The 13,929-nt window shown below is 48.4% G+C and overlaps 1 protein-coding gene across 4 annotated transcripts in view; it reads left to right on the forward strand.

Moving 5' to 3' along the window:
- LOC104012424 (S-adenosyl-L-methionine-dependent tRNA 4-demethylwyosine synthase TYW1) overlaps nucleotides 1-13,385 on the forward strand; it is a 110,076-nt gene extending 96,691 nt beyond the window's left edge. For 3 of the 4 annotated variants that reach the window (XM_087751965.1, XM_087751964.1, XM_087751966.1), the window contains exon 16: nucleotides 11,360-13,385. In XM_087751965.1, coding sequence (XP_087608091.1) covers nucleotides 11,360-11,676 — 317 coding nt within the window. In that variant the 3' untranslated portion in view covers nucleotides 11,677-13,385. The remainder of the gene's footprint in view (nucleotides 1-11,359) is intronic. The other variant, XR_015703504.1, reaches the window with a different exon arrangement.
- The last annotated feature ends 544 nt before the right edge of the window (nucleotides 13,386-13,929 follow it).

The following is a 13,929-nucleotide window of genomic DNA, read 5'->3' on the forward strand; positions in this document are numbered from 1 at the left end:
CACTCTTGCGTCCCTCGCTTAAAGGGGAGCGGGTTTTAGTGAGTGGTGGCGTAGGGCTTTCCCTGCGAGGTGATTCACGGTATGCACAGGGAATAACTCGTTAAAATCGCCACTTGTGAAAGGTCCGCGATACTTTAGATCCATGTTTGAAAATTATTAGAATCTCGTCGGTGAAAACGTCTGCACAGTTACAAAACTGTTGCTTGCTTTTGCGATTTGCAGTTTTATGGGAACGGCTGTAAAAGAGCAGAGAAAAACGGGATACCTGGCACGATTTTTGTTTTAACTCACCTTAAAGTTGCTTTATTTACAGCCTCCGTCTTGGTTGCTGCCACTGGCAACCGTGCCTGAGCAAATCCTTGAATGCAAAATATTCTTTTCCATTCTAAGGTGAAGGGCCCAGGGAAAAAAAAAGAAACAGATTGCCGCCTAACTTATTGATGCACAATTTAAGTAACACCGTCAGTAACAAGAAGAGATTGATACCGGCCTAGGCAGGATTCAACAGCTGCTTTGCTTTCCAAAGCCATTAGGAGAGGGTGTCTTTTGGAAACAATCTATACTCGGTACTAAAATAACTAATAAAAAATAAATTTATTTCTATTATGTTTAATTCTGAATTTCAGGCTCCAGTGGAGAATAAAATTTGGCAGTGTATATTATTTGCAGAAAACCTGTACTCTGGGAGCAATCAAACTGTAGTGAGTAATTACAAAATCAAAGGTATCTTTAAAAAATTAAGGAGTTGCAGGAAGACGGTAATAAAAAGCATTAGGAAATGTGATTTATTTCACTGTGTCCTTCTAGGTCTGAGTTTTGAGGTGTTCAAACGATGCCCTTATTAATAATTTTAAACGCCGGTATTGAAATGCCAGCCTGTACGAAAGAGTCTCGAAATGTCAGAGGAATAATGCATCTTGCTTGCAGCCTCTACTCCTTGATTTATGGAGAATCCTTGATTGGCACCTGCTTACATGATGAAAAATAGTTGAGGACTTAGGCTCTGAAGTCTCTTAAGACCAGGGATTTAGGTAGAAAAAGGGATTTTTAGGTAGAGGAAACTGCGGTTTGTATGTCTGCTGTTATTTTCTTTTCTTGGGAAATCAAGAGATGATACAGAGATAGGAGCTGTTGCATTTTTGGGGTACTTGAGTGTCTTAAAAATCTACCATTGGGCTTCCAAGTCTTTTCCCACACACACACGTCCCCCCCTTTTTTTTCCCCGCGGACCAGAAGCGGGTTCCTGGTGTCTGAGTGTCTGTCTGCGGTTACAGGTGAGGCACTTGTGAAAGCCTTCAGGACTCGGTGAGTCTCGGGAGGCGAGATGTGTCCCACCAAACCTCGGAGAGCTTTGGCTCTGGCACTCCTGCACCATTCAAGGCCAGCTTAAAAAGTCTCATAAACTTAAGCCTTACAGCAAAATGTTTGTTTTCCAGTTACCATTCACAGAGCCCTAAAAAATAACACAGAGAATGCCTGCGCCCCACTCGCCATGACCTGAAAAACCACTAGTTACTGCTATTTCCACTTTTTTGGGGGGCCAACTCTGTATCAGCTCCTTAAGCCTGGAGGGCAAGCGAGGACAGCCTGGGTGGAGCGCAGCCCTCCCTTGGCTTCATCTGGGCTCCCACGGGTGGGAATGCTCCTCTTCCCTGTCTTTTCTGCAGCCTCCCCCCTGCATGCTGGTTTCCAGCTCTCCTCGAGAGGTGCCCGGTGGGTTTTGGCTCCATCCGCTTTGATTCTTTTCTTTAGCAACAGTACTAAATTCTTGAGTAACCATATTTGCTTTGTAGCAAATCCTATAAACACCATGGTACAAAAAAATCTAATTTATTACAGTGCTTGTGAACTAATTGGCTGAGATATTGAGACAGCAGCAACTTTATCATTTAACAGTTAATTCAAGTAACCTTTTCCAGAGAGAGACCTTAGGCGGCTGCTTTTCCTGGGTTGTAACAACAAATGTATCCTCGAGATGACCATAACAAGTGCCTAAGAAGGGGGAATGTGCTGCAGCTGCCTTGCAGCAAGGATTTTTTTATTTTTTTTTTTTAATGAAAGTTAGCATCTTGGTAATTTCTAGAATAAAACCCTCTGTCCCGCTTTGTTGAATTTGCTTTATGCCTGTGTTTACCACCCGCTCCGTTATGTCGAAACGCTTGCCTGCCAATTACTATTACACTCAGTTAAATATCTACCTTGCTTTTGCACGTGGGTTGTTTTCCAGCCATGTTCTCCCTGATGCTTTACAGCCACGAGTTTCTCGTTAGTGCAGTTTGTATCGTGTGCTGCCGCTCGGTTTGGTCCTTAGCAAGTCTGCTAGTACCTGTGAGCATCCCTGCCTCTTCCCTGTGGTGCCGGGATTGATTTCTGCATCAATAGTCCTGAAATCCTGTTGCTTTTTGCTTTCTTTGGAGGTCTCAGTTAACAGGGTGAAATAAATGGCTGGTGGGCTCAGAAAGGTGACTGACATCGTCCTTTTTTGCCTGACTTGCACAAGCAGATCCGATTCCGTACCCTGGATCCAGATGTTGCCTCGTGGTGCGGATGCTTTGTCTCGCCAGTTGGATTATTTCCCTGGTGGATGTGGTCTGGGTTAGCGCTGCGTTCTCCAGCGCGGCAGGGTGAGCCTGGCATCCACAGCATGACCCAAGGCAGATGCTTTTAGGAAGGTCCCTGTAATAATTTCATTTCCCATAACCAAAATGCAGTGCTGAGCATCCACAGGGTACCTCCAAGGCAGGTGGCGTGGGTAGTTTGAGCTGAAATGAGGTGGGGGGTGATAGCCTGGCCAAAGGTGCTCATCACTCTCCATCAACCACGAAATCTTCCCAGCACAGAGGGAATCGGCCTTTTCCTTCCCACTGGGTTTTCCAGCACCGCCCGTGGCTGTACCGTGGGGGCTCGGATGGGACGCGAAGGCTTCACGTGCATCCTGGCTGCGCTTGCAGAAGGCTCGAGAGGTTGGGTGAAAGGCGTTGAAGTTGTTCCATGCTGAGCATTTCATCTATATTTAGGGAGGAAAAGGAAGCACTTAACTACCAGCTGCAGATCGACTAACAAGGGTTATATCAGAGAAAAATAGTCCATCGCATTTTATTTCCTTCCTGCCTTGCAAATCATTTGGAGAGTGTAAGCTGTCCCTGCGATCCAGCATCCCAGATCCAGGGTTTGGATCGTGTTCCCTGCCTGCTCGCCCCTCAGTTACCCTGTACCTGTCCCAGCGTTACAGTGCCAGGGGAAAACCAAACCTGGGTTGCTGCTTCGTGCCAGAAGGTCACCAAATAGGTGCAACGTCGCCGTGTCCGCAGCAGACGCAGGGGCTGGGGTTACTCCCCAGCTGAGGACCAGGTGTCTCCGTAGCCAACGACCAGCCTTAGTGCAGGCGTGACCACGAAATCTTACGTTTCCTGAAGGGTTTTTTTTTCCTTCCGTCGTCTCCTTCCAAATAGGAAGGTGGCTCTGCTGTGCTTGATCTGTTAGTTATTAAAAGAAGATCACAGTTGTGCTAAAGTAATCCATTTTTCATCCTTCGGAATTAAAACTGTCTGGATGTAGTCCTGACTTAATTGGCAGATGCGATGTTCTGCTCTGCAGCGGGTAGGGATTAAATAAAAAAAAAAATCTGCAATAATGAATCTTTTCTTTAGAATAACTCAGGCAAGATTAGATGTAATCAATAGAAGGTAACGAGGTGCAGAGGAACAGTCCCGCGGGCGCGGGGCCACGCGGCGCTGGCGAGGGACGGTGCCGCCCAGCAGTGCGCGGGTCGGGTCGGGTCGGCCTTGGTTTGGTGTCGCCTTTTTGTTTCGCTCTCTTGGAAAACCCAATAGCCAGCCCCGCTTCCAGGTATCCTAGTTGCCAGCTTTGGAAGGCGTTTCATCTGCTTTAACGTGTCTGATGGCTAACGAGCACTTAAGTCACTGAATGTGTAACTGTAAGGCTCCTTTTTTGTTTCCATCTGACGTTGATGGAAACTTTTGGTACTGTTAACTGTTCCTAGACGCTGCCTGCAAAGTTGCTGAGGGGTTTAGAGCTCAGTTATTCCCAGGGCTCGGTGTCACTGCGGATTTTCGTTTAGCCCCATGGACATGGGATGCAGTGAGACTCTCACCTCCGCGTGCCTGGCGTCCTGTTGCATTGGTTATTGCCTTCTGTTGCACGCATTTGTAACTTAATAACCAGCTGAATCTTAATTTCTCCCTCCTAAAGCCTGAGGTTACAACTTGTAATGAAAAAGAAAAGGGTTTTTTAGCGTTTTAACAAGCAATATGACCCTGTTAAGATTAATTTATCTACAATATTTCTTCTTTTTTTTCCTGAGCGACTCCAGTTCAGTCACTCCCAATGTCAAACAAAGGGAGCCTTAAATAATTGTGAGCCTTAATTAGGTGAGACACTGTGTGTAATAATTCAATTAATTATTTTTTTGACTTGGAGAGCTTCACACTGGCAGGTGGCGAAAATAGTCATAGCAGTTGTGTAATGTAGGTGCTTTGCACTCCCATTATATATGATCTGTTTCATAACACCCTGTGTGAAAGTGTAAAAGCTGTTTTGTTTATTGCAATGATGGGCCGTCTTCAAATTTAAATTAAGGAGTTCAGGATTGGAGCCATCAAGACCATTTTTCCAGCTGCCTTTTTGATGTCGAGCCCAGAGAAGTGGCTGACAGTGTAGACCAGCAATAGAAAACCAGTAGCTGGAAGCTGCTGCGTTGCAAATCTGGAGTGGTAACCAGTTCCTAAGTGACTGATTTGACATGGCATTGCCCTCTGCTCAGACATCTCCTGTGTCAGGTACCAGCGGTCCTAAATGCTTCTGAGCCAAGTGACCTTGGGAAGTGGAGTGGAGTGGGAAGATGTGATTTTATTTTTTGGAAGGGGAATCACAAAGGTCAAGACCGGCAAATCAGCCACGGCGAGAGCGGGATGAACCTCCCCGTCCCAGCTTCGCGCACGGCCTCGGCTGCTGCGGTACTTAAATTCCCGCAGCCTGCAAGAGCCCAGCTGCACGGTCTAGAAAGTTCAGGAGACTTCTGTCTGTCCATTATAGGAAATCCAGATGCGCACGTTACCCCACCGAATGTGTGGATGTGGTCCACAGAGCGATTCTCTGCAAGCTTTGTGCTGTTTCTTTAGGACCGATGCACTGCAGCAGCCCTGGGGGCTGTAAATGTCCCCTGGTCCCTTTGGTGGCAATGAAAATGTAGGAGGAAATAAAAGGGATGATGGGTGTTACCTCCTGCCCTGCCACACGGCCAGCTGTGGCCAGTGTAAAACGTAGCCGGGATGGATTTATTTTTTGTATTCGTATATTCACATATGCATATGAATATTCACATATATCACTGCAGTTTGATGAAACTTGCGGTGTTTTGATGCTGCTGAGTTGTTCCAGCTGCTGCCAGGGGTTCTAAGGAGAGGAGCACTTCTACTACAGATTTATTTTTTTTTCCTCTCAAAATACCCTTCATATAAGCCCTGTAGCGTGCCCGTGTGGGACGAGTGGTCTTCAGCGACCCTGTGGGCTGGGAGCTTGCCCGACCTGAGGTACGCAGCTGGCAGGAGGCTGCACGGATACTTGAAAAAAAAGGGGTTGAGTTTCAGGACCATAGATATGTAAGCATGCAATTAAAAATAAATAAATCTGCTTAAGACCTGTGTGCAAAGCCGTACTCCATCTCCCCAGAACAATGCTTTTCCTTAATAGCAAAAGAATATATTTAAGCTCAGCAAAAAACGTATTTCAAGGAAAGCCACTGAAAAACAGACTGGAGAGATCCTTACTGCTTCTCCAAAGATAATTCAAAGATAAGTTTTCTTCTCAGGAAAGAATACAAATGGAGTATAGTAGTGGGTTTTTAAAAATCCCTCTGTGTGTTTAAATGCTCAGGGACTGTAATGTTTGCAGGCACTGAATGCGTTACTTCCCTTAAAAAAAAAATTCTTTGTGCACAAAATGATTTTGGTTTTGGATTTTTTTGGCCCCGAATGCATCTTGCAGCCCTGGGTCGCCGAAGCCGCAGGCAGTGGCGCTGCCATTGGCGCTTGGTTTGCAGGTGGCAGCGGGGAAGGGGCCCCGCAGGCGGTGCTGGATCCAGCTGCTCCGCAGGGAGAGGGGACGGGGAGCGGGGCACCCCGGCAGCACAGAGCCCCTGCCTGAGCCCTCAGCTTGTGTTGCTTGGCAGGGATTTTAACACTCGGGCAGGGAGAAGGCTTAATAATTTCTGAATGTCTAACAGCAGAGCTGGCTGTTGGGTTTAACTTGGTTTTTGGGATGGGACGTAAAAGTGTGGACTGGGAAGCATCGGACCTGCTGGCCTTATAAAAGCTGAGTTGCTGAGACTTGCTTTTGCAAAATGCTCCTTTAATGTCTCATGCTACGTGCAAAGCAAAATAAGCGTCCCCCGAAACATTCGGCAAAGCTAGGTTTTCAAATGCTGGAAAACATTAACTAGAAAAGGCATCGGAGGAGCAGCGGGCTCTCCCTGCCCTCCTGCATGATGGTACGCCGGTTTCTGTGCCTCCCTGCAACGGAAGCACGTGCTGTTTTCCCTGCTTACCACTGATTGATTTTTTTTGTGTGTGGTCTTTAAAGCTACACATAGAACTGCTGTACTTAACCATTAAACCTTGTGCGTCTGCCTGGGGAAGAATCCATTTGTTGGATTTCGTGTCCTCGAGTAATTAAAGAGTTGCTGTTGCAAGGCCCAAAGCTCTGCTTTCTCTTCCCAGTCTTCCCTCGGCTCCTCGGGGATGCTGCGTTGCAACACAGCTCATGGGAGAAAGGTTTCCCACGGGTCCCCTCCCCATCGGGGACGGGCTCTGTCCTTCCAACCCGGGGTCGCTCTGCGAGGATGAGGTCTGCAAGGGGCCGCGGCAGGCTTTGCCCCACTGCTCTGCTTTATTCTCTTCTGCAGCCCATACTATTTAGTCCTTTCCTGAAAATACATTATTTTTTTTCTAGAGAAAGACCAGAGTGAAGGGATGAAGAGGACCCTCCTCATTTCAGTCTGTTTTTCTCTGAAGAAGATATAACACTATCCTTCTTAGGACAAACTAATTGATTTTTGGCCGACTTCCATTTTTCAGTGTTAGCATTTCATGTGTCACCATCTCTGCCTCTCTTCTATATTTTATCCCTTCGTATAAACCCTGTGTTTATTTCTCGGCAATTATGCATGTCTGGAGGAATGTAGTAAATTGTACTACTATATTGTCCTCAATATATGCATACGTTTTTACCCCTAAAAAATTGCTTATGCAAATATGTTGATAAGAAAAGAAATATGTAGTGTGACTTCTCCCTCATGAATGTTGATGGGTTTCTGTAGCAAGAAGCTTCTCTGTCTGCAGTCGGAGCAGCTGTAAACCTACTGCAAAAGATAATTTAAAGAAATTTCCCGTTCATGTCCACTCTTGTGAGTTATAAGAGAAAAGGGAGGTGTTAGCCATGCTCCCAGGTAACTTGGCTTTCCATTTTAGTCCTGGATCCTGATTGTCTTTGCAGGATATGTATGAGTTTTGCTGTAGACTGAGGGACTGACCGTGTCCATGGCCAGCACAGCCCAGGCAGGTAGCTCTGTCCTTTGCACCGTTGCCCTGTGGCTCCCCTGGGTCCAGCCATGCCATTCCCGGCAGAGACGTGTAACCCTTTGACAAATGTCCCCAGTGGTGGTCCAGCATCACGCCTAGATCTGCTTTGCTGGGCTTGAAGGCCATTATGAGTTTCCCCTCGTTCCCTTTGCCTCTCATTCTCCCCGCATTAACGCCTGCTCGGGGCAGTGCCCCTTGCCCTGGCTGTAGGATCTGCAGAAATCGGGCAGCTTTTGCATTGCTGTGCACCAGTGCCCCGTCTGTAGGGAGCGATTGGTGGTGGGACGATGGGGACCGGAGCTTGGGGACCAGAGCTCGGGGACCCTGGGAGCACGAGCTCCGAGGGGAAGGCGTGCACTGGCTCCCATCTCATCTCGCTGCTTGAGCAAGGCGCTCGGGGAGGGCGAGTTTGCATTTCCAGACAACACAGCCTGGCTTCAGAGCCAGCTGAAGGAGCTTTATTCCCTTTTTTTTTTTAATGATCCTAGCTTAAAAAAAAAAAAGAGGGAAGGGTTTCAGCCATTTGTCTTTTGTCGATGTATTTATCACCTTAAAAGACTTAACCAGGTAGTGAAAAATTCAGTAAAAGCCTGACTGCATTAGTCTGAAATAACACCAATGTTTAACATTGGCTCACCTGTTATATGGATGTTGTGAAACTATTTTGAGTCTTAAATCTTCTATTGTCTATGGAACAATCACAAAACTGTTAAAATCCAATCTGTAAATCTTTCGGGCAATTGAAACTGTTCTCCCCCACCCCATGTTTGGTTTTTTTTATTCCTCAGCAGAAGTAATTGCTTTCCATGACACACTTAAAGGATTGCTCCCATTTCTGTGTGTTTTATAGCTGTGCTATTGCAGCACTAAAAATATTTAATATTATTTAATCTGCTTTTATAATGAATCCCAGGCAGCCTTCATTTGGTTGTTCTGGTGGGAACGGTATCGTCACCTTAGTCTGCAGCCGGCGGCTCCCAGCCTTAATAGCTCCGTTGTGTCGGGAGCTGCAGGTTCAGACGGAGTCAAAATTAAATAGCTTAAAATCTCACTTTGGTGACCTAGCCACAGTTCAGGACGCAGAGCAACGCACGTGGTTTATGCAAGCCCGGAGGGTTTTATCCCCAGGAAAGCGTACATAGTGCTTTATGCTAAGGGGAGCGAGCGATGCGGGGAGAAGAGGGCAGAGGTCCCTTCTGGCCACTGACCAAGCCACCTCTCAGCATCCCCCCTTGCACAGGAGCACAGCCCAAACGCCAGCGGGTCTGGGCACGCTGCCTTTGGGCCAGCTGCGTCCTTGCTCGCTCCACTGCACCCTTCCTCTGCTGGCCTCTGAAAGCTTTGCTGCCCAGCTCCAGGTGACGGGGCTTTTTGGAACTGGTCTTGGGAGATCTTTGGTTTTATATCCTTTTGCTGCTAGCCTCGTCAAAGGTCACTAACTCCATGGAAGAACAGCCGATGTGGTGAGATACAGCCATGATACTGGGTGGGAAAACGTAGTTTGCTTCTAAAAAGAGAGAAACTATCTGATTGTGTCCCAGAAACTCATGTCAGACTCTCATCCGTGTACAAGACCGCTTCTGCCCTCAGCTGGGCAGTGACAGTGTTATGCTGGTGTTGAAGCTGCTGTGGACGATGAAAGTGCCACCACTGATGCCACCCCATTCATAGGGTGGTGGGCTTTTACCCACCCATTGCCAATTAAACCGGTTGTGAGTGCAGCTGCATAACCATTGACTGGCTTGACGCAGCGATGGTCTGAGCGGGGCTTCTTCTAGAAATAGTTCTCCATGTCTCCTGCAGGTAATAGTATGCTGTTTTCGTGCAGTTTCTAGCTTTAAGATTCTGGAGAGGTAAACATCTACACCAGTGTCTGGGTTGGGGGTGGTGGCTACAGTCCATTCCCTCGTTTCAGCTGCTCTGGGTGGCACCAGTATCTCCTGTGGCTTTGGTGCTCTTGCTGAGCCACTCTTGACCACAGGGTTGACGCCTCGTTGCAAGCTCTCCCTTCCATCCTGAGTTTAGAGCATCCCGTTGGTTTTCAAGAAAATGGGCTTTACCCAATTACCTATTCAGTTGAGTTCAAGTCTCAGCGGCTTTTTTGCTCTTTACATGCTAGGCTTGTTTTAGGTGGCCTCAAGGCTATCTAGGGACCCATCGTGGGAATAAGCTCAACAGCTCGTGTGCTGGACAACTCTCCCATGTGCCATGTGTGTTAAAGGCTTTGCTGGATCCTGTGGGTTGGTGGTTTTTTTGCCCTTCATTTGTGTGAGAATTTGCCGAGTGCTAGCGAATCAAATCTGGGGGGAGCAGGGAGTCATACGCATGGCGTGAACTTGTCGCTTAGCACCTCCGCACACACTGGGAGGGAAGTTCGGGTCTCCTGAGCCTGGGTCCTGTTTGGCACCTGCCTCTTTACGGGCGATACGTTGTCTCCTCTGCTATTGCTTTACTTGCGGCCGCGCGCGCTGGGAAGGACGCGTCGCCTTGGTGAAACACGGCCTGCACCTTAGCGTATGAAGAATGAGCGTGGTGCGAGCTTATTTACGGCGAGACTTGTTCCCCGCTGTTATGACTCTGCAGTCTCACATCTCCGCACTGTGCACAGCAAGAATTCGCTGTAATTACGCAGGCAGCAATAGATTAGCATTAGCAATGTTTGATTGCAAAAATTTTGCAGGTGTCAGCAGTTTTTCCAACCAAAAAAGCTTTTAGCTCTTGGGCAGAAAGTCAAGTGCCGTTTTAAATGCATAGCCTAAATGCATAGCCATCAGGTTTTGGAAAAAAAAACAGGGAGTCAGTCTGGTTTCCCTATTTTTTTTTTCTTCTTTTTTTTTTTGGATGAAGTGCATAATAAGCTTTTAGCTCAGATAAATCCTAATTGAGGATTCAGTCAAGGCTGTTGCTAAATTAGCAGAGCAGGTCTGCTAGACAAGTGCAGCTTCAGCTTGTCAAAATAAGCAATTCTTAAAATTCTCACATGGAAAGAGGATTCATGTCATTAAACCTTTTTATCTTCCCCTGGTCCCAAACACAGCCCTCTTGGCTCTTTCAAGAATCACCCAAATCCATCCCGATCACCACAGCACACGGCTCTGGTGTTGCTCCTGTACCATTTTGCCAGGCTGTGGCTGCCCTGGAGTCGGTGTCACACGCTCTGAACAGGGGCTTCGGTTGACCTTGGAAAGGTCCCTTCGCCAAGGGGTACCTGGGCATCGCTCTCAAATTTACACGTTTCCTTCAGGGCTCTTCCAGTTCCCCAAGCCAAGGGCTTTCAGGTATAAGTGACGCCTGGCAAGCGCCTGGGAAGGCTTTGGGATGCGCCGTGGAAGCGTTCCTCCTGGCAAAGTGGGGCTGGAGTGGTGGTAGGATCTGGTACTTTGAAGGGTCCGGCAAAGCACCCAACAGTCAAACCCTCATGGAGGTTATCTGCTGGTAGACAGCGCTAAATGATTAAAGCTCTAAGAAAATTGGCCATCCTCTATCTGTGTGTGTGTGGTCAACCCCTGTGGATTGAAATGTGGCTCAGAAACAGTAGGTTCTGGGTATTTGTCCACCCAAAGATCTTTTTCTCTATTAAAGCAATAATCCTACATTAGCTTCTGGATGGCTTTACCCTGGACCTTAATGTGGCTAGAAAATTAAAAAAGACTACAGCTGGGTAACCATTTTAATATGCACCCAGCTTGTCTTCACATAAACGTGGTATTTGGTACTCCTCGCCGCTCCCTGGCTCAGTAACGGGTTTCTTTTCCTTCCAGTTCAAGATCAATGGCGAGTGGTGGACCTGGATCAACTACGACCGCTTCCAGGAGCTGGTGCAAGAGCACGAGAGGAGCGGCGGGTCCAAGACTTTCACGGCGGCCGATTACGCAGCCAGAACTCCTCGCTGGGCGCTGTTTGGGTCCAGAGAAAGGGGATTCGATCCCTTGGACGTAAGATACCAGCGGAAGAACAAAGCGAGAGACATCTCTGGGTGCTGAGGTTAGGTTGGGGCTCGCCAAACTCTGGGCTGGCTGGCTGCTGGGTTTTGGTCTCCATTTCTAGGCTAGCACCAATTTTGAATCTATTCACCTAGATTTTTCTGATGTTTGATATTGACAAGGAGGGTAAAGCCTTTATTTAACCCTTCCCTCCTGTTTTTAGGGCTTCTTGGTTGAAAATATTTATAATGCTCTCTGTCTCAAGATAAATCGCAAACAGTGCATGCCAGCAATTTATCGTAACTGGCAGCGTGGTGAGGGAGGCAGTGGCTGTGGTCTCTGCAGCGGAGAATGTTTGGAGTTGGATGTGGAGGGGGAGCCTTCGTTTGACTTCTGTGCCCTGCTGCGAGGAGACCCCGGCACGTGCTGGCATCGAACGCGGCAGCAAAACGTTCCACATCCATCAGGATAAGTGCCAAGGGGATTTCAACACCACGGGCTGGTTGGATCTGTGCAGGTGGGACTGCAGAAGGATCTGGATCTAAAAGCCTGAGCCTTGCTGGAAGTATCATTGTACAGACAGTAACAAAGATTTATGTATTTTAAACACTGCCAATTCCTATAAAGACCCAAAGCAGCTGAAGCTTGGGAATGGTGTAAGTAACAGCACCACTCTTAATATCGTCTGCAGCTTCTGATATCTCTCCAAATATTTTCCAATTTCATGGATTTGGCAATGACTATTTTCCGAGCAGCTTTATCCTGCTCCCCCAGCAGCCCTAAACAACACGTACAATTCTTCCAAGCCCCGTTAGGCTCCCGCTGCCTGTGTCCAGTGCCCTGCTGATGGTGAGGACGTGCTGCGGGGAGCCAGCAGGCTCGGGCGTCAGCGGATGGCTTCCTTCGCTCCACGCGGGCGACTCGGCAGTGTTGCTGCTCGTTTGGGTGGAGGGGGTGATCAGATGTAAATGAAAACTGACTGTGGTTGAGATCTCTTGTGTCAAGAAACCAACTCTTTTAGTTTGGAGAGGTGACATCTAGGCACGAGGTCCAGTGACATGTTGCTGGGTGTTGCTCTCGGAGACCCTGGGCCATGCCTGGCATTCTGTTTGGAGGTACTGCAGCCTGGCTGGAAAATTGCATTTAAATGAGGGGGGTGGGTTGTTTTCTGTTGGGAAAACCCCCGCTTTCACGTGCCGACGACCTTTCCCTTTCCGTTAATGCAACATCCACGTTGGCTGCAGTCCCTGAGGAGTTGCAAAGGATCGGTGTGCAAACACCCAGGGCAGACCCCCCATGTCCAGCTGTGCCTTCAGTTGCCGGATGGCTGAACTAGGCTACAATGCCACCGCTTCCCAGCTAGCCTCCCACGCCTCTGCCAATGCCTTCCGCCCTTTGGCAGCCCCCGAGGCACGGGGCAGCGCTGGCCGCTCTCCTCCTCCCTGTGCCCAGCCAGCCTTTTGCGGTGAACGGGCTGTGGTGTGGGAGGGCAGCGGGCAACGGGGCTCCCCCGTTACCCCAGTCTGCTGCATGGGGGCTTGACCTGCTCCAGCTGAAGCCCTTCAGCTGAGGAGCCTGACCGAACCAGCTGCAGAAAGAGCTTTAATTTAGACCCAGAGGTGCCAGCTGCTGGGGGGAATTAAAACACAGTCATGTGTGTTGGACTCCAGAAGCAGAGATCAGAGGCGTTCACAATGCTCCCACCTTAATGGGAAGGTCCACAAGCCTGCGATGCCCAGCGCCCGCGGCACTATGCGTAGGACTTCCTGAGACTGTAATTATTTTTTAAAAAAGAACCTCATTTCTTGAACTGTAAAAATTGTTTCTAAAGAAGAACGAAAATAAAGTCATTTTCCCTACAGCATTTGTTGTCTTTGCTGTATGAGACTTTGTAAGAGGGGATGCTAAAGGGCTTTTAAGATCAAAAGCACAAACATTGCAGAATATCTTCTTTTTTCTTGATAGCACGTGGAGTGGAAGGCAGAGCATCTGCGTATCCGTGGGCGATAGAGAGGGCTTGGCTGATGGGAGGCTGCTCTAACAGGTTGGTCACCTGGCTCCTCTCCCCAGAGCACTGAATGGAGGTTAGAGGTGGCGAGAAGAAGTCACCACGCTTCCTCAGGCCAATGCCAAGCAGGACACAGGTGCCACCAGCAAGCCCTGAGGAGGGACAGGACATTTTCAAGCCACCTGCCCGTCTTCCTACAACAGAAACCTGATACGATAACGTTGCTGCATTGTGTGCGTTGCATCACCAAAGTCCAGCCGTGAGACTCCCAACCCCAAGGTGTCCACGCTGTGCGATTGCATCTGGCTGGAGGCTGAGCTCGGTCTGCCGAGTGTCCCAGCCAGGCTGGTGAGACCCTGTGCCCAGGCCACCATGTGTCATGGCCTGTCCTGAAAGCTGC

This window comes from Nipponia nippon, unplaced genomic scaffold (genome assembly GCF_047370975.1).
Source record: "Nipponia nippon isolate SJK-2023a ecotype South Korea unplaced genomic scaffold, ASM4737097v1 scaffold_15, whole genome shotgun sequence".
Taxonomy (NCBI): Eukaryota; Metazoa; Chordata; class Aves; order Pelecaniformes; family Threskiornithidae; genus Nipponia; species Nipponia nippon.